This window comes from Balearica regulorum, chromosome 11 (assembly GCF_011004875.1).
Source record: "Balearica regulorum gibbericeps isolate bBalReg1 chromosome 11, bBalReg1.pri, whole genome shotgun sequence".
NCBI classification, from domain to species: Eukaryota; Metazoa; Chordata; class Aves; order Gruiformes; family Gruidae; genus Balearica; species Balearica regulorum.
Window position 1 is genome coordinate 23,664,471 of NC_046194.1, and position 27,305 is coordinate 23,691,775.

The window sequence follows — 27,305 nt, forward strand, 5'->3', positions numbered from 1 at the left end:
CTCGGGAGGCGAACGCACCCACTCCACGCCGACCCACGCCGTGGAGCTCTCCTGTCCTCTGGGCAACGGGGGGGGTCACACAGAGACTGCCTGGGGACATTTTCAGGAGCCAGGAAGAGCAGCTGCAGCACTGCTGAGGAAACCTCCCAGCCCTGCTCTGCGACCTGCTCTGAAGGCTCCAGGCCACCCCGGGCAAACCTGGACTGCCAGTTCACCGCTGACCGTCCCCGGTGGCGGAGCATCCCTGGGTTTCCTTGGGGCACTGGTGGTGGAAATCAGGGCGGAGGGTGTAAAGCAGGAGCCCCCCCAGCTCTGGTCGACGCCGGTACTCTCTGCAGCCCGGAGGGACACGGCTTGGAGCCAGCACCACCGAAGGGGTCACACCGGGGCGGTCGGTCAGGCACCGGTCGGAGCAGGGGTGCAGCTCACAGGCCTTAACGCATCCTGACAGACGGTCCCGGAGAGACTCGCTGCTCCTCGGAGAGGACCCTGCCAAGGGCTGGAAGAGCCGGGGACTCCCTGGGGGCTGTACGGGATGGGGGGGCACGCTCAGCCTGGCTCAACACCCCTGTGTGGGACAGAGACCTCCCTCCACCCCGCCGCCCATTGCAGCTTGGCTAGCTTCATCCTTGCACCGTTCCATGCGGGTAGCCCGAGCCCACCACGGCCGCTGAAGCCCCTGACCTCTTGCCTTGCCCATAAGGGCCACGTTGCCATGTTCCCTTCACTCTCCATCAGGATCTGAGGCTGTTCAGCCTGAGCTACAGCTCTCCTTGCAGCGCTGCACCCACCAGCCTCTCTCCATCCTGCAGCTGGGCTGGCCACCCCGGGGACTCCCCCAGCACGACCGTGACCCGGGAAGCCCCAAGTCTCCTGTGTCCCCACTGGATCCCTCCGTGCTTTCACATCCCTCCATGGCATCACAGCTAAAGTCCGTTGTCTCCACGGTGGAAGCTGCTGGCAAGGATGGTGGAGAGCTGACGGGGCCGGTGACGCCAGGCTACGCCACCCGTTTTGGTTCTGGGAAGGGAGTTTGGTTCTGGGGAGGCGTTTCGACAGAGATGAGCAGTCAAAGCCTACGGTCGTTCCCCTCTTGCCTAAGCACGGGTCTCCCTCGGAGGAGGCAAAGCCACCCCACGCAACGCAGCGGGGTGTCTCCTGTCTGCGGTGGCCCAAGGCAAGGACCGATGCTTCAAGAGCTGAGGGGCGGTTGGGTTCGTTACGTCCGGAGGCAGGCAGGGCCACCGTGCCCGTCCTCCCTCGGTCCCCAAAATGGAGACGCACCCCGGAGCCTGCGTCTGGCTGCACTGACGGGGTGCCAAAAGGCGGCAGAGGGGAGCGAGTGGGTGTTTGGGGGATCTGCACCCCCAGGAAAACATCTCGGGCTCAGCTCTGCAGTCCTGCTGGTCCTCTGTCCCCTCCCGGCGTCACCAGGGCTGTTCTGGGGCAGGGACTCAGGTGATGGAGACTTGCGTCTTCCCAGGTCCTGCACCGAGTCCCGCTTTGCCTGGGTGGGCGCGGGCAGGGCTGGCAGCCCCCCGGGGAGAGGGGGGGGCCGAGGGCAGCACCCCCAGGCCGGCAGGGCAGGGAGGGAAGGGCTCAAGAGCCGAACACTCAGCACGGCTCTGGGCCGTCTCACATAAACTCGTTAGGAGGAGGACGAGCTGACGAGGACCCGGAGCCGCCGTCACGGTCAGGTCCCGCAGAGCCGGTGCTCCGTCCCGCTCCCCAGGACAGGACGGCCACGGGTGCTCTGCTCCCTGCTGCACCCGGCCGGCCCCGGGGGGACCGCACACCCTCAAACCAGCACGGGAGGAGCTGGGTCTGGGCGGGAGGAGGGATGAGCCGGGCTTTTGGAGGGGAAACGCCACCTACAAGGAGAGCTGTGCCCGCCGCCGCTAAACGCGTGCCGGAAAAATACGCTTTTACGTCAGCACCTGAAAGGGTCCTACTTCTCCTTTCCCATAAACGTGGAAAGATACCCCCAAAACACGTGAGAGGGCTTGTCAGGAAAGAAAGGCGGCAGCAGACGGCATCCCCCAGGGTTAGGTTATCTCCCAGAATAGCTCCAGCCTCCTGCATCACGCGACCAGGCTGTCTGGGCAGCCAGGGACTTCCCTCCCCAGGAGGATGTGGGTCCTCTCTGGAACGCAGCGTGGCACAGACGTCCCCGGCACAGACGACGTCCCCGGCACAGACGACGTCCCCAGGCACACGCCGCCCTGGGCAGCACCGCACCGGCGTCCTCCCGGCTGTGGGGCAGAAAGCACCAGCGGGAGCTGGCAGAGCTCAGCAGTCCGGAGAGGACCGGAGAGCCATGGTTACGTGGGGATGAAGAAGAACTTTTGGTGGGACTACTGAGGTCCCGATCCAAGTTTTTCTGCAGTTAGACACCGAGCCCCTCTTGCTACTAGGCTTTAAGCTCGACAAGAGCAACAGCTCTTGGTGTTTCGGTGAAGAAACACCTCGGCTTACGCGCCTTTCTCAGGGCTGACGCGGTCAGCTGGGTGCAACGAAGGAAATTCAGCCTGTAATTTCTTTAGGGGAACTCTGGTGACTCTTTTTACCCCCCGCAGAGACCGAGGAGATCCCTCCACGTGGGAGCAACTTCGCCGAGGAGCGCCAAGCCTGGGTTGGCTGAGGCAGCATGTCCTGCTCCATCAGCCTCCATCCACAGACAGATGCTCTGACATCTGGATGCTTGTCTTGCCTCCCCACGAGCCTCGAGGGATGCCTCCATCCGGCAGAAGTCACCCCATCCCATCTTCCTGTGGATGCTAGAGAGGGGGGAAGCCTGCGAACCCGGGGGGGCACAGGCAACCTCTGCCCAGAGGTGGTCCCTGCGCTGGTGGCCACCGGAGAGGTTCCTGGCTGCCCTCTGTGCAGCCAGGGAGGGAGGTGGCTGGTTGCCCATGTGGCTACGGGCCACCTCTGCTAAAGCTCTCACCTCCGTGCCCCAGCCTGGCCATTGGGGTCCCCAGGACACCAGGAGATCTGTCCCTCTGCAAGCTGGCGTGGCAGCTGGAGCTGAGTGCCCCAGCCCGGAGGAGGGGGCTTACCGGGGAGCTGTGACAAGGGCATGGGTCCCGCTGCTGGAGCCGCGCCTGCCCCGCCAGCAAATACCCACCGCAGCCTTCGGAAAAGCCGGTTTTGCAGCTGGGCTTGGAGGAGAAGGTGCAGGCAGGAGGCCTGTGCAGTTGCCTCCACTCCGGTTAGCCACTTCCCGTCCCTCGGCAGCCCCTCGTACGCCGCTCTCGTTTCTAAGAAAACGAGCAGGCCGTTAGCAGACCGCAGGGCGCTGAACGCTGGAAGCGGTGCCAGCCTCGCAGGCACCCCCCGCGCAGACACCCCCCGCGCAGACACCGTGCGCCTGCTCCAGCCCGCCGTGGGCTGGGTCCCACCTACACTGACCGCGGCGGGACGGGGGGCTGCAGCCCGCTTTCCCTGCCTCTGCTGCCCACACCCCGACCAGCCTGCACCAGCAGCTCCCAGTTGATGCTGGGGGCTCCGGCATCCCCCGGGCAGCACCGCTCAGGGGCTGAGCATCCCCGGCTCCTCCAGCACCCTCAGCTCCCGGTGCCTCCCGAGAGTGGGTTGCCATCCTGGCAGGTCCAAAGCGCTCTCAGCACTCTTTGCAGAGCCCTGCCCAAAGTCCAGCCTGGCCCCGCCGCTCCCAGGGCTCCCTGGCCCCGGTCCAGCCTGCCCCGCGCTGCTGCGGGGAGCGGGGCCCAGGGCAGGAACTTGCACGTTGCAGGATGTGCTCCTTCACGCTGATTATTTTTGCAGCACCTCCACCGCATGTGCCCGGGGTGGGGGGGGCCATCCCCACTGACCGCCTCGGGCAGCCTCAGCCCTCCCTGCTCTTGGGTTTCCAGCCGCCCCGTGAGCGTGGCCGGGAGGCAGCGATGCTCCCAGGCTGCACAACAGCCCTTGGACAACTGTCCCCCCGTGCGCCGGTGGATGCCGTAGCACCATCGCAGTGGCACCCGGGCATGTCCCCAACCCCTGCCCGGCATCCCCAGGAAAAATATCCCCCTCCCCGTCCCAGGAGAGGACCCGCCGGAGCCCCGGAGCCCAAGGGGGTCTGCTTGCAGCGACGTGCACGAGCCCGGCCCCGGGGTTAGGCTGAGCATCGCCATTGCCGCTGGTGGTGCAGGACGGCGCTGGCATCAGGTCCCATGTCACCCCCATGGAGCGCTGGCACTGTGGGGCGCCCAGTGCCACCCCCACCGTCCTCCCAGCAGCTGCTGACAGCTACATCACGGGGTGCAGGAGGTACCACGAGCCCTGGAGAGGAATCCTGCGCAACACGGGACAGCTCAGCCTCGTGGCGCGGGCAGCACCCACGTAGCCCGCCCGGTTTGAGGGGCTGGAGGAAACGCGGGGTGAAACCCAAACCCCTCTCCTGGCAACGCCCACAACAAACCACCCCCCTGGAGCTTCACCGGCTCTGTTATCTTGCTGCAGGGGTGCATCAGCCGCAGCAGATTTGGGGCTTGAAAGTATTTATGTCCGCAGCTGCGTAGCAACGTTTGCAGACGCCGCGCCGGTGCGAAGCGGCGAGCGGTGCCCAGGGAAGGCAACGGCGCGGGATTCCCCAGCCCAGAGCCCAGCACCGAGCGCTGCCGTCACCCAGCCGGAGACCACGCTGCCGGGTGGGCCGGGGCAACGCGTTAAAAATCCCCTTCCCACGGAGGCGGGTACGGCGCTCGTAATGCCCAGAGACAGAAAGGGACCGTGGGTGGAATAAATACGAGTCAGAGCTAGACTGCAAGGGCGAAACGCCTGCGCGCAATGACTCAGAGGGGAAAAAATGTCCCGAGCGACACGGGGGTCGTTGCCATCAGCAGCGTGCACGGCAGCGACGGCCCCCACAGCTCCTGCTGCCCTGGCCCCAGTGATGTGGGCTGAGTCTCCCCGCAGAGCGGGGCACCCCGGCCCCCGTGGAACAGCCGAGCATCACGGCACGGCTCCGAGCATCATCGCTGGCCCACCGCACTGCTCTCACCCCCGTCTTCTGGCTGCCCCTTGAGGGGCGCGGGGGTCCCTTTGGGAGGCAGATCAGCAGCTGCGTCGCCCAGCGTGGGGAGAGTGACGGTGGAAAGTGTGTCCCCCCCCTCCCCGTGCGTGACCTGCCCTGCACAGGGCTCTGCTGGGGCTGCACTCCTGCCCTCCCCCCGAAGCTTGCAGGATTAAGCGCGTGTTCAGCAGAGCCCTGGGACAGCACTAAGCCCCAGGCTGACAGATTAGATGACCAACGCCCTCCTGATCAGCACCCCATGAACGAAGCGGTGAGGGAAGAAGCTAAAACCGCCCCGTTTCCTGCACAGACAGTTGCGACTGAGCCGCACGTGGCCCTGCTCCACGCGGACGTCCCAGGGAAGGGCAGCGCTGCCAGCCCGGGGACGAGCAGAGCCCCATGTTCCTCCCGGCCACCCCACTGCTCACGGGGCAGCTTCTGGGGAGGGGGAACCCGGGGGTGGGCTCAGCATCCCTCACAACCACCAAATCCCGCTCCAAGCCCAGCTGCCCCCAGGTCGCTCTCATGCCCGGACCGTTCCCTCATCGACAGCACCTTCTGCCCGCCCCACGGAGCCCCTCACCCGGCAGGGAGCCCCCCCCGCCCCCCCCAGGGCAGAGGGCTGCAAACCCCCTTTCCCTGGGGACTTGCTCCCAGGGTTGCCGTGAGTGCCAGTAACCGGAGGAAGCATCACCAGGGCACGTCCGTTAGGAGCGGGACCCCCGGAGCAGCGTCACCCACCGACACCCCCCCAGCCTTTCTGAGCACACTGGGAACAAAGCCACGGCTGCAAACGCAGCTCTGCGGCGAGGGACCGCGTGCTCCTCGAGCGTCTTTGGGCCAGACAAGAAATCCTCCGTGCAATGCCCCTTTGGGGGGGCAGGTGCCTTTTCCAAAGATCCCATTGCCAGGAGCGGGCAGGTCCCACAGCCCCAGGGCCTCCTCCCACCGGAGGAGCAGGCGGTGGCTCCTCTCCCCTAGCAGATGGGGGTGGAAAGGGACGGACTCTGCCCTCCTCTTCACCAAGGCCCCCCCAGCAGGGCTGGCTCCGTCCCCCTGTCCCTCCCTCCCTCCGTCCATCCCCGCTGCCAGGGCCGGAGCCCAGGCTAGCCCAGCCTGCCCCAGGCAGGGAGGACCAGGGGGTCCCGTACCCCCCTTCGGGCAGACAGATGCTGCTCAGTTCGCTTCCCTGAGGCCTCCCCCCCATCGCTGTGATGCGCCCAGGGCACAGCGCAGGCACGCCTGCTCCTCCCTGCAGGGAGGAGAGGAGCCCAGGGGAAAAGGCTGGACACGCACAGAGACACGCACAGAGACTTCAAATCCTGTTCACAAAATATACATCCCCTCCGTACGGCACGTAACATCCTTTTTACAGTATTTACAGCAGCAGCCGGGGCAGAGGCGCTGGGGGTGCGGGCAGGGGCCACCTTTGAGTCGGTGGGACAGGTACCGCTGCGGGAACGGGCTTTCCTGGCCCAGGAGGGGACACCACGGTGTCCCCGATGTACTGCAAGCTGATCTTCCCCAAAATCACCCGGGCTTTCTCCTCTGGCTTCAACAGCGGCACAGACACCTCCCCACCCCGAAACCCGCTCGGTCACAAGAGCGGCCAGCCCCCCCCGCAGGGCAAAGCCCGGTGCCCCCAGCGAGAGCTCGTCCCAGCAGAGTCTGGCAGCGGAGCAAGGCCCGGACACCACGGCCACCGAGCCGCCCGTCCCGTTGCTGGATCAGTCCCCGCTTGCGGCCGGCGCTGCCCGTCCCCGGCGTGGAGCAGCGTGGCGCGGGAGAGCGGCGTCCGTGCGGGCGACGGCAGGGGCACAGAAGCAGAGGGTGCGTCAGGGAGGCGCAGGGCTCGTCTGCCGCGCAGGGGTCTTCCTCTCCAAACTCACCACCAAAACCACGTCTCACATCTCTGTGGGACAGACAAGGGCGGGGGGGGGAAGATTGGTGAGATGGCTGCTGGGGGGAGGAGGGCTGCACGGTGTGCTGGACCCCCCCAGGCATCACCAGCAGCAGGGTTAGAGCAGAAATCTGCTGGGGGGGCCCTGCTCCCCTTCCTGCGCCACTGCCCACCCCCCCACCCCGCTGGTGCCTCCCACTAGCCACCTCATTCTGGGCACTCGGAAGGGAACAGATACTGGGAACTGTGACTTCTGCAGCCTGCCTGGGGGATTTTTTTTTTAAGTATCAAGTTCTCTCTAGCTCCAGCCCGTCACCCCAGGACCCCTCTGGAGAGGAAGTGTGGCCTCTGCCTCAGTTTCCCCAGCAAGGAAGCCCCTGGGGACCAGCCCACCTCCCAGGACTGCAGCACCACCTTCCCCAGGGCACCTGCAGCCAGGCCCTTCACCGGGAGCCGACCGCGACCCGTCGGTGCTCCGAGGGCTGGGATTCCCCTCTCTGCCACCGCACGGACCCTCTGAGGTGGTTCCCGCTCCGCAGATGCAGAGGTCTCACTCGAGACCTGCCCACGGCTTCGCTCGGGTCCAACACGCCCAAGGGTGCTTCCACAGGCGCGTGTCAGGAGGCACTAGCGAGCCTGAATCCTCACTTTCCTCCCTCCAGATGGGGTTTTCCCACAGGGCTGATTTTTTCCGGGCTGGGGTACACCACAAGGAAAAATACTCTTTTCCTCCTGCTCCCCTTCCCCCCACCCCAGCAAAGAGAAGCCCTTGAGCAGGAGCGGGAGAGATGCTGCGGGCAGAGAGCCACAAGCAGCCGCACATCTCCCTGAAAACGGCAACAGCTCTGGAGGTCGCGCTGTTTGGCCACCTTTTTTGCAGGCCTTCGTTGTCAGGACCAACATGGGCTTTGCGTCCCCAGTCCCCTCCACCAGGACGGTACTGCCACCTCCGCTTCACCCGTTGGGGGAAACTGAGGCACCACAGAGGGAAGACTCTCGAGCAGTGGAATTTCTGCCCCAGCTGAAAGAACTTGAAGGGGGACAGGGGGCTGACATCCAGATGACCTCCCCCTCCAAAAGACAGAAGGGTTCCACCCCTGCAGCCTAACGCAGGCTCTAAGCCTCCGGCAGTGGGAGCCCCAGGTAGGAGGGGTGCCGGGCCAGAGGCAACGCAGAAGCCCCAGCCCAGGCGTCCTGCCACAGCGGGTGCAGCCTGGGGCTCGGGGAGCAGAGCTCGTACGTACCCTCCAACACTTTATCCAGATCCGCAATGAACTCCTCCAGCTCCTGCGTGTCTCCAAGCTTAGCTAGCAGAGAGAAACACAGTCAGGTCTCTCCCATTCCACACCGCCCAGCTCTAATTTGGGAGAAGACCCCTACCCCTGCCTTCTAGCCACAAGTGCTCCGGCTGCCTGCTGCTCCTGTACCAGCCAGGCGCTGCCCGGGACCGGTGGGAGGGGGCTCTGGGGGGGCTGTGTGGGCAACGGGGGCCGATCGCTGCACAGCTCAGGAATAACCCCGCCACGTGCCCCGAGCACCGTGTCCCCGTGGGTCGATGTATCTACAGGAGTACGGCCTGCACCCGTACCCAGGCGCCGAAGGCATCAGAAGGGCGGCGCTGACCCTTCCGAGCAGCTGCCCAGCGCTGCCTGGCTCTGGAGCCCAGCGCCCGCACGGGCCCTACGGCAGCTCCAGCATCACCGGCCCCCAGGGCAGGGTGCTCCCCCCACCTGCGCACACGGATCGGGGCTGGGAGTCACAGGCTGAGGAGCAAGGGGCTTCAGCAAGGATGCTGCCTGGGGAAGGAAAACCCCAGGACTAACTCCGAGCTGCAGACATGCAGCATTTCCACCCCCCAGGCCCTCTCTGCCCCTGATCTCAGACCCGGGCTCTGGAGTAGGATGGTGCCCGCAGGTATCACGCAGATCAGCATCCCATAACCCAGCCAGTGGCGCATCAGCCTCAACACAGGGGAAAGCAGAGAGGCAGGGCATGTGAGGTCAGCAAGGGCTCAGTCGAGGCCAGAGCTGGATCCGTACGTGGTGGGAAGGGTGCTCACCTTCCCCGTGCCGTCTCATCTGTGCGCAGTCCTGCACTTCCCAAGTCAGGGACAAAGGCCCTCGCTGTGACACCCCAAACCAGCCCTCTGGCTCAGTCTAGCCTTGACTGGGAACATGCCAATCCAACTTCACATCTCCAGGAGCCAGCCGGGACCCCAGGGCTCATTCCCACCTCCAAACCCCGCAGGGCCCCAACAGCAACCCCCCCTACCCAGGGGGGTGAAGGCCCATCGCTGCTGAGCTGAGCAAACAGCCCTTCAGACAGGTCTTTCAGCCTCACCTTTGGGGGGGTACGCAGTGCCAGGGGTGTTGAGGTCCTCCTCGCTGGAGTTGAGACTGCTTCCCGGGGACGTGCTGGTACCTGCAGATGCAGAGCATCAGTCGCTGTCTATGGCCACAGGCGCCTTATAAGCAACCTGGAGGACCAGGGACGGATCTCCTGCATGGCATGGGGTCCCCGGTCCACCCTCACCCTTGGCCAGCCCGTCTGCCCTTGCCCTGCTGCAAGGATCTCTTGGAAAAAGGCAACTGAGGATGCCTGGGCACAGCCACGGGGACTCCGCAGGGTTATTGGACCGGCTCCCTCTGAGCTCCAGGTTATCTCAAGCCTCGTGCAGTCCTGCAGCAGCCAGCCCAGCAGAAGGAGCCCCAGCAGATGTTGGCAGGCCCTGGGCCAGGAGCCAGCGGTCATCGCCCCACGCCACTCACCCAGCCCACGAGAGAGGAGGCAGGATCAGCAGGAAGCTCCGCGGTTTACCACGGAGCAACCCCAGAGCTCCCAAAACAACTCCATCCTGATGGACGCCAGCCCCCCCCCAGGACTCACTCTCCAGCTCATCGATGCCGCTGTCGTACACGCTGTGTCCCGCTTTCCTCTTCACCTCCTCCAGGTGCTGCTCGTACCGACACGCGAGGCCTCTGTCGAAGTCCTCCATCACCTCATCAAACTCCCGCAGCAGGTCACTGAGCTCATCGGCCATCGCTGGGGGCGAGCAGTCAGCGGAGGGGGGTGTTGGGGGCGGGCAGCCCCAGCAGCGGGCTGGGGACGGGCCGGGCCACGGGCACCCCGTGCTGCCAGGCCACCCCCTCGCCCTGCCTGCGGCGAGTTCAGGGCTGAGGGCGGCCCTCGCCCCCCCGCAGGGCCCTGGGCACCTCCAGCTCGCCCATCCGCCCAGCCCGCTCCGAGGATCCCGGCCCCGGCTTCTTCCCGCTGCTCCCCGGGAGGTGCCGCCGCCTCGTCCCGCCGGGTGCTGCCCGTGGGGCGGCCCCACGGAGCCCAGGAACCGGCACGGCCGGGGAAGGGGAGCCCTGAGCTCCGGCTGCCCCCGAACCGCACCCGCGGGGAAACCCAGCGCGTTTGCGGCCCCGGCCGTGCTGCCGCGAAGCCGGGCAAGGGCCGGCGGAGCCCCGGGCGGCAGCCGCGGCGGGGGGGGGGGGGCACAAGCCCCGGCCAGGCCAAGGCCGGGACCCTCCGTCCCGCACGCTGCAAGGCGCGTCCCGCTCCCGGGGCGAGGATACGGGGGCACGGGCGGGGGGAAGGCACCGGCACTCACCGGCGGGCTCCGGGCTGGTCCGGGCACTCCCCGGCGGGCTGTCCGGGCTCCGGTGCCGTGTCCCCCTGGACGGGCTGGGCTGGGCTGGGCTCGGCTCGGCTCGGCTCGGTTCGGCTCGGCTCGGTTCGGCTCGGCTCGGCTCGGCGGCAGCGGCGGGTCCCTCCACGCGCGGCGGTTTTAGCCGACGGGCGGTGGGCGGGGCGATGGGCGGTGGGCGGGGCCACAGCACCCTGGCGGCTCCGCCCCGCCCCACCCGTGGGGTCCCCGCGGCCTCCGTGGGTCACCCCCCCCCCCCCCACCCCCGTTCCGTGCCCGCGGTCTCCCCTCCGGTCCCCCGGGACTCAGCGCTGCCTCAGGGGGCCGCAGCCCCACGCGGGGGTGGGGGGGTGAGCCCCTTCCTCGGGTTTAACCCACGGGCGGTTTCTCGGGTCCGGAAGGAGAATGAAGCGATGCGTTGTGTCACGGGGGGGGGGACTGATTTCCAGGCGTTTATGTTCTTTCAGTTTACCGTGCGAGCTCACGTTGATAGCGTTACACGGTGCCGTGCGATACGTTTACGCGCGCGTGTACCCGAGCGGCAGCGTAAGGGACGTGTGGGGTAAAACCAACAAAAACCAAACAAACAAAAGAAAGGTTTTGCTTTCTGGGCTGTTGACTATAAAATCGCTCGTGAATCTGAGTAACTGATCCTGCTTCTGGAAGGTGCTCCTTGCCGAGCCTCTGAGCTGCCAAACCCCCCGCACGGAGATGCTTTTGGGGGGTCGGTGCCTACACCAGCCGCCAAGCACCCCAGCAGCCCCCAACCCGCGCGCCGGCACCTGGAAACGCCGAGACAGAAACTTTCAGACCGTTTTCACACGGTGAAATCAGAGAGGCTTGCCAACAGCCTGGGGAGGCGGGGAGGAGAGCCCGGCCATCACCAAATCCCAACCGGCTCTGTCCGAGCAGGTCCAGCGCCATGCGGTCGGTTCGTCAAGTGGGCTCTGGTGGGTTTGGTGAGGCTGAAATAAAACGACTTATAAGCAAATACTTGCACGTGCCCGGCCGTGGCAGCCGGTGCGCTTTTGAGGGAGAAAAAACCTCCGCGAACTGCTCAGAGGAGGCAACCGGGGAGCAGAGAGCAGGACGGCCGGTGCGGGGCTGCCCTCAGGCGGAGTTCTCAGCAACATCCCCAGCCGGCGCCGAGCAGTTTTCAGGCCTCGCGATGTGCTGGTGAGAAAAGCCCCTGAGATTGCGGTGATTTCTGCATTTGCCGGAGTGAAAAAAACTGCACCTTTGCCAGGTGGGTTTCCCGAAGCGATGGAGAAGGACGGTGCGGTGCCCGGCCGGCTGCCGGTGCTTACGGCGTTGGGAAAGCAAACTTCAAAGGGACTTTTCTTGCAGAGCAAACAAAGGGCCGCCTAGCACTTCGGCATCCCCGAAAGCATCCGCACCCTGCCCGCCTCCCCCGCCCTCAAACGTGGCGTAGCTCTGCGGCGCCTCTTTCCCTGTGAGTGCCGCGGTTTGGTGTTTGCCTGGTATCGCCTTCGAGCTCACGTGTAATCGCTCCACATTTAGTTCTTGGAGAGAGGTGGGTGGCAGGAGGAGGGTTGTGCCATCCCCACCCGCCGCCAGTGGCCGTCAGCCCCGCGGTGTGCTCGGCGCCGCCTCCCGCGCTGCCGTCCTGCTTGGCTCAGTCCGGCTTTCGGGTTGGCAAAATGATCTGAGTGCCCCTTTGTCCAACTGACGACTTCTTGGATTCCAAATTCTTGGTGACCGCCTGTAACGACCCCCGCCAACGTGAGGCTTCGCCCCTTCCCAACGTCCCCCCGCAGCAGGGACCCGGGGACATCCACCGCCAAGGGTTACTGGCGCTGCTTTCCTTCTTCGCTCGTTACCGTTAACGGACTCGAGCTGTTCCGACAGACAGGAGATAACTAGTCGCTCGCACCACGTGGGGCCAACGCCGGCTGTCGACTGAGGACTGGAGGACACTCATGCTGACATGCCCGGGGCTTCTGGTAGGAAATTTGGGAGGGTGTGCTCTTGCAGCAGGTATAATCCTGCCGTCTGGCCGCACGGAGCGGCCACTGCCCCCGTGGACACGGCCTCGGCCGCTGAGCTTGGTCCTGGGCTCCGAAACACGCAGCAGACCCGCGGTGTCCCGGGTTTATCTGCTCCTGCAGACTCAGCAGCACTGCTCGTCTCTGGGGCTTATCGGTTCGGGGGGGGCTCTCACCAGCTATCTCTCAGCACACACGTCGCTGGGAACCACTTCCTCACCCATCCCGACTGCTCCCATCCCCAGGGAAGGGACCTTTACGGGAGAAGAGCTCGGTCCTGAGCAGCGCAGCACCGTAGACGGGCACGGACGCAGCTGAGCTCTGGTGGAACACCTCCTCCCTCTGAGCCCCGGGGCACAGAAAGGCTCCTGCATCCCGAAACACCCTCTGGATGCCGCAAGGTGCGGCCGCAGCCACGGCACTGTTACGGCGGTGGGATGCACGAGCCGAGCCGTGGGCTCCCTGCTCCCGAGCGCAGCAGCACACCCGAATTGCTGGAGCACGCGTCCGCGCCCAGCTGCCAAGCATTTCCCCGCGCCTCGGCGGGGGCGTCCGAAGGGGAGCCCTGACACACGGGGCCACGGAGCCGGGCTGTATCCAAGGCACCCGCAGCACCCTGGGGTGCACCGGGCGAGGTGCACTGGCTGGAGCCGTTCGGCGAGGGCACAGGGGAGGCTGCGTCCGCACGGTGCTGCTCCCCAGCACGCACCAGTTCGCTGGCCCAGCGCACGGCTGGTGGTCGTTGGCAGGGGAGGGGTTGTCGTGTCCCCCCCCCCCGGCAGGGACACCACGCAGCCACCCTGCAGCGCCCGCCCGCAGCGCCGCTGGCCCCGGGCTCACGCGCAGCTCTGGGGACGGAAATCTCGCTCCTCAAACGCCGGCGAAGCAGCAGGTCGCAGAGGCGGTGCTGCGCGGAGGGCACCGCAGCGCTTCAGGCCGGCGAGCAGGGTACAGCACGCGCCGAGGCGTGCGGCTCGCTCCAGGGCACGCCACTGCCTACGCAACCGCGCGTGCACAGCCGCTGCGCAAGCGGGCGGGTTTCTTGGTTGCCCTCTAGCAACAAACCCACGGGTGAAAGTCTTTCTGCTGGCAACCTGCGAACGCATCTCCTGCCGCCTACCCCAGAACAATTTGGCACGTCCGCTGGTAGCAAAGATGCTCCCGCAGGCATTCGTACTCCTGTCGCTTCTCCGCTCCTCCAAAGCGGGATAGAGGACTTGCTTTTGCTGGGGAAAGGTCGCCCGGTTTTGTCCACGGAAGGCAGCGCAGAGGGCACGGACCAGGCTTGCTAGATGTCAACGTCCAGGTTTAGGAATGAGACGTTGCTGTACAACTCTGACGAGACCGAGCTGCTCTCCAGGGTGCGGGTCCGGCCGGGCAGCGCGGATGGAGCACGCTCCTCTGCTGAATCCTCGCTCTCTGTGCTCCTAAGAACGTAAAATAAAGAGAGATGCTATTTGCCAACTGCTTCTCCACGCCCAAATGGCCCCCAGCAGCGACCCCGGAGATTTGCCATCTCTTTGGACGGTCCCAGAAGGAACGCAGAGACAGACAAGGAACGGCAGCAGCGATGACTCCGAAGGTCTGTGCTCCAGGAAACCACTTTGCACAGGACAGTCCGTGTCTGCTGGAGGAGTCCCCAGCTCTACGAGGAGACCGAAGGCTGCCGAGCACGCCCTGCTTCAGAACACAGGGCAGAAAATACCTCCTGTGTTAACGTGCCACGATCGTGGGCCCGGATCCGGGGCCGCAACGCCCTTTCGCCTCACCTTCTTTCATCACGGGGAAGGGCACGAGCTCAAATTCCCAGCCTCCATGGGGCTGTCCTCTCCGGCAGCCAAAAAGCAGACGTACAGGCACAGCGGGCAGTCACACACGCAGGCACACGCAGGCACACAGATGCACACAAGGACAGGCAAAAAAAAATGCGCAGAAATGCAGATAACACCGAGGGTGAAGAAAATTTGGAGAAGGCTGGTGATGGAGCTGAAAGTGGAGCAGGCGTCCGTGTGCGGTCCCGAGAGGCCGGAGCAGCGGAGGGCTCTGGGGGTGCAGCGGGACGAGCACTGCGTAGGTGTGCACACAGAAAGGTGTGTGCGAGGGGGGGGCTCCGATGCACGGCGGATTTGGGTAAAGGAGAGCGCGGCACAGGCTGGGGGAGGGACGGGGAATAGGGAGCTCCAAGGGACAGGAAAGCTGGGATGTTTCAGCCGGTGGAAGGTGTCAGCGCAGGAAGTGAAGGATTTTAGCTGGGGAGTTCAAGACCGAAAGCGGTGGAAGGAACGGGAAAGGTGGGCAGGAAGATCGGCGGGGTTTGTCCGTCGCTTGCCGGCAGCACGGTGAGCCTTGCTGCGGGAGGGCTTCGCCCCGTGCCGCCAGGTGCCCCCCAGCAGCGCCGCGCCGCGCGGGGACTTACGGCACGGCGTGGAGCTTCCTGCGCAACAGGTAGTCGATGACATCGGGGTCTGTCTGAAACAGCCTCCTTAGGACGTCACGCTGCGTTTCTGGAGAGACCTGGGAGGGGTGCACGGACACGCTCGCTCGTGGCGTCTCCTCCTCTCTGGAGGAAGAGGAGCAGGGGCAGGAGGACTCCAGGTCAATAGGTGCTCAGAGAGCACCGTGCTGGTGTCACGTCCCACGCACCGCCCGGGGCCTGAGCAGGATCTCAGCGCCTGCTTTTCCCACACCAGCCCCGGTCCTTTGGCTCCCTGTAGACCTGACAAATGGTACGAGGCTTTTCGGGGACCTGACACGTCGCATTCCCATAGACCTGTAGCACATTTCTGGTATTTCTCGGGAATTTCCCAGGTCTGCTCTTAAATCCAGGGCCAGGAGGACTGCTCAGCGTATGCTCCTGCTGCTCCCGGGGTTTCTGCCGGGCTTTCAAAGCAGCTGCACAGCTTCCACTGGTCCTGTCCCCAAGGACAGCAGCCACTTCGGCTCTGTGACCGCCTGGCGCCCACCTGCATTGCATCCCTTGGGGACTGCTCCAGAGAGCCCGAGGCCACACGAAGCACCCGTGGTGCTCAAGCTGGTGCCTTGCTCCACATCCTCGGGGACAACCCTGCCCATGCTCCGGTACTGCACCGTGCCGCTCTCGCCCTTCTCCGCCAGCACCTCCCACAGCGGCAAAGGAAAGCAGGGAGCCTGGAGAGGTGTCCCCAGACCGTCATGCCTCCCTGGCAGAGCGGAGGGTGCAACAGTGGAGGCTTGGAGTCTACCTGGACAACCGTGCAGAGCAGGATTCGGCCAGGAGAAGATGCAAGAGGCTCTTTGTGCTGCTCGCCAGTGCCCCGCGGGAGGGTGGGGGGAGGATGGAGCCAGACCCTTCCCGGAGGGAACCTTTACGTGACTCTAAAAGATGCTTTTGGGAACCCCAGGTCGATGCATCCCCTAGGACAGGACGAGCACTCCCTGCCCCACACTGCCGGCCCAAATCATCCACTGAAGAGCTGTGGATACATCCTCCCTTCTGCTGCCATGAGAAGGGTTCAGAGGGGAAGGAAAGGTCTAGAGAAGCTGCCCTGAGAAAGCCTCACCTACCATGAACAAGGTCTGGTAGTGCTCAATCAACCTCTGGAGCACCAGTATGACGGCAGTGCTGTCTTCAAAGTTCATGGCACCAGCGTCTTTCTCTCCAGGCTTCTCCTTCTGAAGGATGTTGGGACCAAAGATTGTGGCCAAGTTTGAAACTGTCATTTTATTCCCAGGAATCTAGCGAGCAAGCACAAAAGGACATTGCAGATTATAGATGCACTGGCACGAGGTGTCCCAGGATAGCCTCACCCACGCCAGGACGGGAACACGAGCTGCTGAGTGAGGCTGGGGTGTTGATCTGGGACCAGTTTGGTCCTCTCTGAGCTGGTGGCAGGGGCAGCAGGAAGGGTTTGTGGTGCTGGAGCACACGCTCATCCCCTCCTCGCACTAGGGCCTCCGTTCCCATCTACCTCACTTTCACAACGCCTACCAGAAGGTAACAAACAATATTTCTATATCATCGTACAAAACGGGACAAAACCAGTCTCTGAATCACCGAGAGACTTCGAGCTCAAATTGTCCAGAGAAACCGAAATCCACCTCAAGGCACGATGATAAGCCCTTCATGGACGTTGGAGGTGGAAAACCAGAACTGGTCCACAAAAAACGCCCCTTGCGCTGCCTACGGACACACAGCCAGCTCTCTCTGGGGTTACTGCAACCCAAAAAATTCACTTTGCTGGACTGAGAGCAACCCAGACCTGCCACGGACAAGGGGATTTATCGACAATTTGGTTTTGCCAAAGGATTCACCCGAGCTGGCAAGAAGCTCTGTTCGGTTTTAACCAACAAAGTCTGAGCCAGCCCTTCCTCGCGCCGTCGACCCGCGTGGGCCAGCCTTACCTCCTGGCCGTCGGGGCCCCGGGAGCTCTCGGCGTGCCGGGCCACCTCGCTGAGGAAGCGCAGGAGCCGGTGCAGCGTGTCGCTGTGGCAGGGGGGCAGCAGGAAGAGCAGCAGCTGCAGGGCGGCCAGCTGCCCCGGACCCTCCATGGCTAGGCAGAGAGCAGCCCGTTAATTACTGCGGTTCCCAGCCCGGTAGGCACTTCTAGCTGGACAGCCCTCGTTTACATCCCCAGTAACGAGCTCTGGCAGGAGCCAGACTGGCGTTGTACCCTTCATCCCTTCCATGCAGGGATAAACACTCTGGGAGACTCCAGCAAGGGCTGTGATGCGATTGCATTTGGTATTGCACACCCCCATAGTCAAGAGACTGTCCTGGACCAGAGGGATTATAGTCCATTATCAAAAAAAAAAAAAAAAATAGGGCAAAAAAAAAAGCACAGACTGCAGCAACTGCACGTGGCAGTGCCAGGCAGCACATCACTAATCCCAGGCGGTTCTGCCAAAGAAGGGTGGTGAGAAAGGACCTGGGAGCCAAACGTCCCCCTAAATCCCTGCACGCCTCCGCTCCCCCCCCCGTGCCCCGTCTCGCTCCCTGGGATGGCACAGCCCGACAGCAAGCCCAGTGCTGTGTAGCTGCTCGTTTTCAATGCGGGAGCAGGGATTCAAGGATTTGGAGAATCAAGTCTGAGGAGAGAAGGATGGCAAAAGGGAAGCAAAGAGATGGCGAAGGAGACGGAGAAAGAGCGATGCTGGGAGCAGCGGAGACTCCCTAAACACTCAGTCACCCAAAATACGGAGGGTGGGGGGACCTGGGCAGAGCATTTGCAGAGACCCTTCTGGGCAGCGCAAACTCCCGGGCTGAGCTGTGCTGCACGCTGAATTCTGCTGGGACGTGGTACCGAGCCAGGACAGGGAGACAATTCCCGTTATTTTCCTTAGAAACCCAGACGTGGTGGGCGGGCTGTGCAGGGTGGGTCTCTGCACCCCAGGTACTCACAGGCTGTGCTGAGGAAGGCTGCGTAGAGCTCTCTGGGAATCAGTGAGTCCGGCATGTCCCGAAGGAACTCTTTGAGCAGAGCGGCCACATCGTGAACGCTTTGATGCTCATCCAAGAACACATCCAGACCTCGGTCAAACTCTTCCCTCAGCTTAAAGGTGGAAGAAATGAGAAGAATAAAGGCAACAGTCAGCTCTTCACCTTTAGAGGAGGCGTGCTGTCAGGATCTGCCCCTGTACAGAGCTACGGCAATGGCAGGACACGGCTGGCTGCCCCGAGGACCCCTGGTGTGGGGCACCCCAAAAAAAGGCATGCCGGAGCCCAACAGCCTGCGGCTGCCCGGGGGATGGACCACGGGACCAGAAGCAGCTCCTGGCTGGAGAAGGGAGCCCAGGGGCCTCTGGAGTGCCAACCAGGGGATGGAGGTTCATCTGCTGGAGGCAGCCGGGAGAGATGAAGCCCTCTCTCCACGGCTGGGAGAAGGGCCCAGCAGCAGCTTACAGGTTGTCTCTGATCCAGCACGTGCCTGTGAGCTTGTAGACCTCTCCGTGTCAGTGTCTGCTTTATTCATTCCCCACCCAAACATCTGTCCTTTGGACGCAGTACTGCTACCGAGGACGCGGTAAATGTCTCGCTTTACCTGCTGAACTCTTTTCTTGGAGCTCCCAACCCGGAAGATGCCCACCGTTTGGAGACCTGGGAGACAGACGGGTGAGTGCTCTGCATTCCCACAGCCCCCTGCCACCCCCACCAGTCCTTGGACCACCTCCTCACCATGGAAGTGGTTCTCTCGCACTGCACGTCAGGCAGTGCGTCCTTCCCCGCCTCTGGGGGGGGAAGGTTTTGGAGCTGTGAGATGTTCTGGGGTGGTCTGTGGGTCAGGGAGGAGATGTCATCTGCACGGTCACCCTGAGCCAGATGCTGGATTTGCAGGGGGAGTTAAGGCCAGAGCGCACCAGGAGATGGGTCGCTGATGCTCACAGTGACGGTCACTTCTCAGCCCAGATGCTACACCCAGCCCAGAGGATTCTCCCCGGGTGGCTTTTCGGGAGCGTGCCCTGCCCCAGGAATCAGCTGCCCCCTCCCATCTCGGGGAACGGCCGGGCAGAATGCCCCAGCCCACCAGGTACGGTGGGTTTCACCAACCTACTGTGGGACCTGCCGTCTGCCTGGAGAGACGCGCGTGTTTACCGTGCGTTTCAATGTGCTTGCAGCATCTGTCCACAATCCGCGGGACCTGCCAGGTGATGGGGTTGAGGCTCAACGTCTTTTTCTTGCCCAGGCTTCTCCGTGGGTCCAGCTCGTGGGGGTGCGACAACTGCAGTGCCTCCAGCAGCTTGGAAGTGTTGTCACTGAGGTCAGCGATGGAGTCCACGGACATTGCCCCCTGCGGTGGAGCAGAGGTGGTTCGCAGGGTGGCAGGAACAAGATCTCAGTACACCATCGTTGCTGTGACCTCAGAAGTTTCTGGGGAAGGGAGGCATCACCTCCGGACGGACACAGAGGTCTACAGAGCACGTCTGGGGTTGCCGGAGAAGCACCGAGACCTTTCATCTCCCACCATTCGTCTACGTGCACTGCTCCCAGCGAGAGGTCTTCCTAAACACTGGGGCAGCCCATACGCCGCAGGCAGACGTGGAGAAAGAGGGAACATCCCCAAATCTTTCACCTTTGCACAATATGGTGGATTTAGTTACCCGGACTGGAGCTGCTTTACGCCAGGGGTTAGAGGCGCTCGGCAGGCGTGGGGCTCTGCTCCGAAGAGACCGGGCAAACCCAAGGCAGCCTAATGCCCACCTGCCCTCGCAGGGAACAGGACTAACGCCGGGAAGGTGGCTGGGCTGAGCAGCCACACCGCCTTCCTTGCCCTTTGACGCACGGGTGGTCGACACCGAAAGCAGACCAGCCCAGGGCACGGCTGAGGTCCCCACAGCAGCGAGGGGTCTCAGCCGGCTGCGTGGCCGGGCGGCCAGCGTGACCCACCGTCGACGGCCACAACTTCTGGTGGGAATTCACCAGCGCTGTTTCACGGAGAAGTCACGTACAGTCACCGTGCTGCTCACCAAGGTGCGATGATGCAACGGAGGAGTAGAAAAACCCAACGCATCTCCTGCTATCCCCGTCTACCGTTGGCTGCCCGGCCACGTCCTTCCGTCAGAGCTGAGCCAGGAAAGCCTGTCCCACCCCTCACGGCCCATCTCCTGGGGGATGGAGGGGCACCCCATTTCCCTGAGGACAGACCGGGACCGACCCAGCGTGCAGCACGAATAACTCGCGTTCGTTAAGAAAAGACCCTGGACGGCACGTTTATTGCTGCAGTCGGAGCCGCCCCCGCCCCCCCACAGCACCGTCACGGCGCAGATTGTCTTTGCAATCGTACCCTTCGCTGGCTCCAGGAGCTGTTGTCGAGAAAAGTTGGGGAAAGCGGCTCCTCCGGGAAGACCCCGCAGGGTACCAGGCCACAGGTCCTGCCCGTCGGGGACCTCTTCTGCCTCTGAGCCCGAAATCTCGTCACCGTCGCTTCCACCTCCAGGCAGAGCCGGCGGCTGTTCTTCACTGCCTCCTGCAGCTGCTTGCGGGCACGGTCATTAGCGATGACTTGGAAGAGCGGGATCCCAAAGGTCTGAGGCGAGCAGTCTGGGGAAAAACGTGGGAGAAAGGGAAAAGTATCGCTAGCGGGAAAATCAAGAGGAGCTGCGCTAGCACGGCCCAGCTGCCAGGGGCACGCGTGCACGCCTGGATGAAATAAATAACCGACAGAAGGGAATACCGGGCCGCCGCAAAGGTAACCACCAGCGGCAGAGTGAAGAGAACAACGCGTGAAACCGATTCACTACGCGACAAGGAGAGCTGTAGCCTGACTCCAGGACGGCAGTGCTGTCACGATCAGTGCCCTGCGTGCCCGTCCCTCCTGCTCCCCACTCCTCCTCCAGCTCCCCAGGACCCCGGGGCGCGTGGGAAGAGCATCCAAATGGCCCCCGGCAAACCCGCGGGGGAGCTGCTGCCCCCGGACAGCCCCGGGGCATGGCGTGGTGGGGCACGGGTTCCGTCCGAGAGCAGGGAGCAAAACCCGGGTAAAGGGCAGGCTGCTCACCTTTCTTCTCCTTCGAAAAGCTCTCCAGTTTCTGGCGGATAGATTTACTGCCCTTAGGTCCCACTGTGAGGAGAAAAGATGGTGCCTTAATACCCAGATGTGCAACCCAGCAGTGCACAAAACCACAAGTCGGGGCAGATGAGCCATCAGGGTGATGAACAGAGCCACCACGAGCCAGAGCTGACCTTTCTGCCAGCATCCCAGCTTGCCGTGCCCCACCAGAGGAAACGCCTGATGCTGCGTCAGCTACCAAACGCGTCTGTGCCCGGGACGTGCTGGGCGCTGCGGCGAGCGGCCGAGACCAGCCGCCAGCAAATGGGTTCTCACGCAGGAGAGAGCAGTGGAAAAACCTTAGCTGTCCATACCTCGAAACTGTTCTGGCCACCTTTAAATAATGCGTCCCTGTTACACGTGACTCTGTATTAATGCTGATGGCCGAGCAATTACTTAATGACTCAGGCTTCATCCTCAGAGGTCTGGTCTCAACACCGGAAAAAGGAATACAGCCCCAGGGCAGCTCTCGTGAATGTTTTACAGAGCAGAGACAAAGTCAGAGAAAACGCGCACCACCAGAAATCCCGTAGTGGTCCTAGAGAGTCGAGCCCCGCTCCTAAGTGTTCCCCACGTTGGACATCCACCTTGGACACGGGTCACCGTGTTTTGTTACGGCAAGGAACTGCAAACTCATTCCCTGCCCACCCTAAACCCAGGACGGATCATCCTATTCTGGCTGGCGCTCCTTATTCCGAAGGAATTCTCTTCCCAGACGCAGAGGAGGTATTTCAGGCTGGTCTGTCCACTCTTGAGTAACGAGTAACTTTGGGAAGGAGTCAGCCCATCCCCAACCCACTGTGCTCGCTTGGTTCGGTGCGCAGACATCGGGGACGCAGGCAGCTACGGGAACCCAGACAACGCCTGCGTGTCTGCGTACGCCGGGACAGAGGAGCTCAGTCCCTGCGGAGCATCTATATTTATCTGCCTGTTAATTCAGTAGCACGAATTCTTCCAGCCTCGCATAAACCCCATCCCAGCATCAGGACTTTGTGCCGGACATTAATACAGAACCCAAAGCTTGTCCCATCCCAAGGGCGTTAAGCCAGTCCCAGTGGAAGACCTCGCCAAGTCATATCGCATCTGGTTTGGATTAGGGGGTCAGGGGCAGACGACAGGCGAGGTCACGTTCTCACACTCCGACGGACACACAACCCCTCCCCAAAAAGCTGATGGGGCCTTCGAGGCTCGGACCAGAGTGGGGAACAAGAAGTTTAACGGACCAAAACGTGTCGCAAGTGTCTTTCCATAAACGTCACCCCATGTCACGAAGCGCGGGGGCGAGTAGCCGTGGTGGCTGAGCCTCCCCCGCAGGAGCCGTCCCGTCCCACCGCCTACCTCTGGCCAGGCTGAGGTCCCCGACCAGCAGCTTCTCCTGCAGCTGGTAGAGCGCGAGCTCCTGCAGACGGGCTCTTTCCAGCTCCGACAGGCTGTGCAGGGGCACGGGCTGCATGTCGGTGCTCCGTCCTGGCTGAAGGGTCCTCTGGAAAACACACGTGTGTAAAAAGAACGGAGTCGGGAGCGCATCGCAGAGGCGCCTGCTTTGGGAGAGAAGCTGCTGGAAATGCCGCGGGGCGTCTTTGCAAGGGCAGGAGACGCTCGGCCCTCCGAAGGGCCAGCTGAGCTGCAGGCGCCCCGGCCACACCACCTCACTCGGACCTTCCAAACAAAGTCTGTGGAGGCACCAGGGGTAGGTGGGGGGCCTCAGCCCTGGCTCCCCAAGGCTCCAGAGCCACCTCGGTGCTGGGCAGAGAGCTCCCCGGGCAATCCTGCCCGCCGTCTGCTTTCGCACGAAGCCCATCACGCGCACAAGACGGGGCGCATCCTGTGCGGGGGGAGGCTGGAGAGATGCTTCCTGCTCTGCAGAAGGGAGGGGGTAGCAGTTTCCCTCCAGGGTGGGTGAAGAGAAGAGCGTTCCGGGGGTTTGGGGTTTCATAAAACCCTTCTAAAACCTGAAAAGCAGCACACATCCCACTACATAAGACTTACGCCCCTCCCTTTTATTCACGAGCTCCTCTTCTCTGCTTTTTTTCCCCCATTTTGAATGGGTTTATTTCTTAATTTAATACTTCACACTGACCTTTGTCTCTTGTAAATCGCACAGGTCCCGCACCGAGCAGCGCTGCCGAAGCCTCCCCAACGCCGTCACCCCCAGCGCAGGCTGGACCGCGGCCCCGCGCGGGTCCCGGCCCAACGCCCAGCGCCCCATCCCCTCTCCCGCATTTTTGGGGAGCTCCCCCCGTTGTTTGCAGCCCCCGGGGAGATCCTCGCTAAGCCGGGTGCCCCAGCCCGTGCCGCCGCCCCAGCACCCAGCGCACCCACCCACGGTCCAAAGAGCAAAAAGCAGCAGCAAAGGGAAGGACGGACCGCGGTTATCAGCGTGCACGCAGAAAACGGGGTTAGAATTCAGGCTCCGAAAGGGGCCTTCCCAAAGGGAGCTTTAATGAAAAATAAACGCCCGGAAATCTCCTGGAGGCAGCGAGGGGGTGAGGCCAGGCCGGAGCGCGGCAAGGCAGCACGCCTGGGCTCGTGTACCGGCCGCGGCACAGCACGGAGCCGCCACCTCCGTCCCCTGGCCCGGGCAGGGCTCCCGTCTGGGACAGCGTTTCTTTTGGCCAGGTTTTCAATTTCTAAAGATATTTAGAAAGTGACATAAACTGCAGGGGAAAAAGAAAAAAAAAGTATAAAAGAGTTGTTCTGCACTCCCCAGAAGAGCATGCCAGAGAGGGAATTCAGCTACAATGGGCTTCTTGAAACATTTGATGTTCATTCCAAAAGCTACGTGCCTCAGCGCGGACGTGGTGACAAACGTGGGATGCAGCACAGCCTGGCACAGCTCAGCGCCTCGGGACGACCGGGACCGGGGCACCCGGGTGCCCACGACTGTCTCGCATGCCGGACCGGGGTAAATCCCCCGGGAGAAGCTGGTGCGGCCCTACTGAGGGGGCACCCGGGTCAGCACTGACCCCTGCGCCCAGGTCGGAGCTTGGGACGTGTTAGCAAAGGGGCCAGGGAGGGAGTCACAATACCGGGTGAATTTTGGGGGAGGCACAGCCCGTGGAGGCGTTCCTGCCTTGCTTCAACTCTTTCATTATGAAAGTTCTCACTGTTGAACCAAGACCAACGCGAGGAGCTGTTCTCTCAGCTCTGCTGTGGGCTCCCCTCACCCCCTGCCCCTCCCAAGGCGAGCTCAGGAACCAGCTCCGCACCGACACACGGCTTTGTACAGCCCGCGGGGAAAAAAATCCGTGGGGGGAAGATGCAGCCCTTTGGGAATGTATTTTATTTTCTGTCTCAACGGGGCTGCATGTAAGGGGTCGGTCTTAAACTAAAATCACTAACTGGTCCTACCGAGCTTTGCAAACGGAGATCCCGGGACATGAGCTGCCCTGGGACAGCCTGGGCGGGACAAGGGGGCGCAGATAAAGCGTTGGCAGGAACATCTCCGCTCGCCAGCCGCGGCTCACGTCTTCCTGCCAGGCCGGAGCCGAGGGACGAGCAGCAGCGATGCCTGAGCAGGAGCATCCCGGCAGGACGGGAGCAGCTCGGCTGCCGGCAGATGCTGCGGACAGAGGGACGGACAGACGGCCCTGGCAACAGACACGCTGAAGGGAATTACCTTTCCGCAAGCAAAGCCCCCAGCTCCGAGCCCGCCGTCACAGCCCCTGCGCGAGCGGGACGGGCGGTGGGAGCGGAGTCAGGAGGATGCAGCTGCCTCGGGGCAAGGAGGAGGAAACTCGATTAGGAGAGGGAGCAGACCAGAGGGAGCGCAGGAAGGAGAACTCAGGGCAAGCCGCTGCTTATCTGGCCCTTCCGCAAGCGCTGTGAGAACAGCCCCGTACAACGCCGCCATCGATGCCACCATCGCCAGCCTTCTGCAGGACTCCTGCTTCAACCACTAACCCCGAAAAACCCGCCCCTACTTCTTGCTGCATGGGCATATTTATGCTCGTGGGAGCAAGCGAGCTGGGGATCGCCACCGACAGCTTCAAACTCGCTGATGGCAGCAGAGCGGCTCCGGGGGTGTCCCTGCCCCAGACGGGCGATGCCCTGCAGAGCCCCGCGTGGCAGCGGGACGGGCAGCGGTCGCGGGGGAGCTCGCTGCAGGCTGGGCAGGAACCGGTGCTCCCCGCGAGGAGCAAAAAGAGATGGGGGGCAAAAGCCAGAGTACAGCAAATCCCCCTTCAGTGGGGGATGCCATAGAAGGAATCCCAGTAACTTGAAAACAGAAATAAAATGCCTTTCGCTGGGAGTGTTAACATGGCACTTCCTCTCTGCAGTGACTTGTCCTGCTTATTTTTAGGATTAGGACTTATTTAAGGAAATCCCACGGGAAAAGCTCAGCTCAGCCACCCCTTCTATTCCCAAGGAGCTGCAGTTGCTCCCCCGTTTTCAGCAGCAAAGTTACTCTCTTCCCGGCTGGAACGAAGGGCTGACATTTACCTTCCTCGTTTCCTTCTCGCAGCGCGGCCAGCGGCAGCCTGGGCCCCCTCTTCTTCCTTCCAGACGACGGTTCTCGAAGCAGCGTCTCCACCGTGTCTTGTGCGGCCCCGTGGAGGGGTGGGAGAACAAACCTTCCCTGCCCGCTGGCGGGGGGAGAAGCGGAGAAGTGACGGAGAGGAGACGCTGCAGCTGAACGTGGCCGAGGGGAGGAGAGGGGTGATGAGAATGTGAATTTTCTGCCAGAAGAAATGAGCCAGAAGCATCGTGTAGAGAGAGAGGGCAGGGTTAGCTGGGAAGGGACAGCACTTCCCACGCCTGACAGTGTGTGCGCCTTGGTGGGGGATCCCTCCCCGCTCAGTCTACCTCCTGTCCCCAAACTTTCCCCACTCTCGTCTGTCCGTAACGAGGACGCCTACCGAAGCGTCAGCCTGAAACCTGAAAGGGAAATTTGCTGCCTGGTGTCGGTGAGGGCCAGGGGGAGGTTTTCTCCTTGGCTCTCTGTGCGGACGTCTCAGCGCCCCATCGCAGCACCTTCGCACGACCAGGTCCCCAGCGCGGTCAGGGGTCCCCTGCAAAGAGCTCACAGGCCTGACGGGACAGACGTACGGCTTGCATCTGGTACCGCGCGGTGTACGGGGTGGGTTACAGACCCCAGGGAGCCTGACGAATCTACGGCAACCCGTAAGATGGGCGTCAACACCCAAAATTAGCACCTCCTTGCACATCAACGTGCCCATGAGCACCTCGGGGACCGCAGCCGTGCTCCTGCTCCGTGGCGTGGTGACGATGGGCAGAGCTGGGGCAGCACGGTCCCGCTGGGGAGAAGTGGAGCTGAGGACGCGGTGCGCAGCCCCGGGAAGCCACCCAGCCACCGCTCGGCACGGGAGGGCGACTGCCAGCCTGAGGTTTGGCGACGGACCATCTCTGCTCCCGCGCCCAAAGAGAGCGGAAACGTCTGCAGCCCCCGCCTTTGCTCCGGGCTCGCCCCCCAGGTCACGGCGCCGAGGGGACAGCCTCATCTAGGCCTTGTCTCGCTGATGCTGACAGCTTTCCCCACAGCAAAGGGTGCCCCAGCCCCCCCAGGACTCGGCTGTCCAGGCAGAGTCCAGGCTGGACGTCCGCTCACCGGGAGCCCTCCTGTCCCCAGGGGAACGGCCGGCACCAGCTTCCAGGCCGCAGCCCGGCCCCCGCGATGCTCAGAGGTGCTCACGGGCAATTCCTGGCTCCTGCCCCCCAGGGCACTGCGGTCCCTCACCGTGTTCTCTAGCGCACGACACAGCCCAGCCCCGGCCCAGTTCTCCTTCTGGGTTATCCGCAGGCTCCCTTTCAAACGAGACACCTCCTGGTCCGCTGGACCTGGCTCTGCGCTGCCCGAGGGATCTCTGATCCCCTGATCCAGCAGGCACCAGCTGAATTCCTTCCCTCCCCACAGCGGCTGCGCTCTGAGAGGCCACAGCCAGGCTCGCAGCCCCCTCCGTCGCACGGGAACCCCCTTTGCCGGCTGTCGCACCTTCGCGGGGGCTGCCGAACTCCCATTTTCTCCGTGCATCGCCTCATTGCCCGGCTTTGTCACCACGTATAAACTGGTGTCGCCATGCTGCGCCGGACATCCGCCCCAAACCTGCCATAAACGGCGAACCACGTCTGCTTGGAAGGAGGACGGAGGAGGTCACGGACCTGGAATTCATCACCTGTTGAGTAAAACACCAGAAGAGGCTGCAGAGGAAGCAGGGAGCGTTGTGTACCTGTTTAATTACTGATCGCT

At 63.1% G+C, this 27,305-nt stretch overlaps 2 protein-coding genes across 2 annotated transcripts; both read right to left on the bottom strand.

Annotated features, from left to right (window-relative positions):
* Window positions 1–6,329: 6,329 nt before the first annotated feature.
* LOC142603402 (regulator of cell cycle RGCC-like) lies at window positions 6,330–10,687 on the bottom strand. The gene is made up of 5 exons (XM_075763776.1): window positions 10,534–10,687; window positions 9,807–9,962; window positions 9,261–9,341; window positions 8,165–8,227; window positions 6,330–6,932 (listed from the first exon to the last, which is right to left on the bottom strand). The coding sequence occupies exons 2-5, from the start codon at window positions 9,958–9,960 to the stop codon at window positions 6,925–6,927; spliced, it is 306 nt and encodes a 101-aa protein (XP_075619891.1). The 5' UTR covers window positions 9,961–9,962; window positions 10,534–10,687; the 3' UTR covers window positions 6,330–6,924.
* A 2,583-nt stretch (window positions 10,688–13,270) lies between these two features.
* On the bottom strand, window positions 13,271–27,089 carry ARHGAP36 (Rho GTPase activating protein 36). The gene is made up of 12 exons (XM_075763446.1): window positions 26,667–27,089; window positions 25,541–25,729; window positions 22,436–22,580; window positions 21,047–21,109; window positions 20,333–20,589; window positions 19,144–19,339; window positions 18,593–18,648; window positions 17,953–18,103; window positions 16,956–17,104; window positions 16,119–16,289; window positions 14,992–15,089; window positions 13,271–14,002 (listed from the first exon to the last, which is right to left on the bottom strand). Exons 1-12 carry the CDS (start codon window positions 27,087–27,089, stop codon window positions 13,864–13,866), a joined length of 2,037 nt encoding a protein of 678 aa, XP_075619561.1. The 3' UTR covers window positions 13,271–13,863.
* Window positions 27,090–27,305: the final 216 nt, after the last annotated feature.

Bases quoted from the DNA above. Each gene is read 5' to 3' on its own strand.
- LOC142603402 (XM_075763776.1), bottom strand. From the start codon at position 9,960: ATGGCCGATGAGCTCAGTGACCTGCTGCGGGAGTTTGATGAGGTGATG. The intron at 9,342-9,806 runs GTGAGTCCTGGG...CTGCATCTGCAG, and splicing joins CGGCATCGATGAGCTGGAGA to GTACCAGCACGTCCCCGGGA. The intron at 8,228-9,260 runs GTGAGGCTGAAA...TCTCTCTGCTAG, and splicing joins CACTGCGTACCCCCCCAAAG to CTAAGCTTGGAGACACGCAG.
- ARHGAP36 (XM_075763446.1), bottom strand. From the start codon at position 27,089: ATGCACGGAGAAAATGGGAGTTCGGCAGCCCCCGCGAAGGTGCGACAG. The intron at 22,581-25,540 runs GTAAATGTCAGC...TGTGTTTTCCAG, and splicing joins GCGAGAAGGAAACGAGGAAG to AGGACCCTTCAGCCAGGACG. The intron at 16,290-16,955 runs GTAAGGCTGGCC...CTTGCTCGCTAG, and splicing joins GGGGCCCCGACGGCCAGGAG to ATTCCTGGGAATAAAATGAC.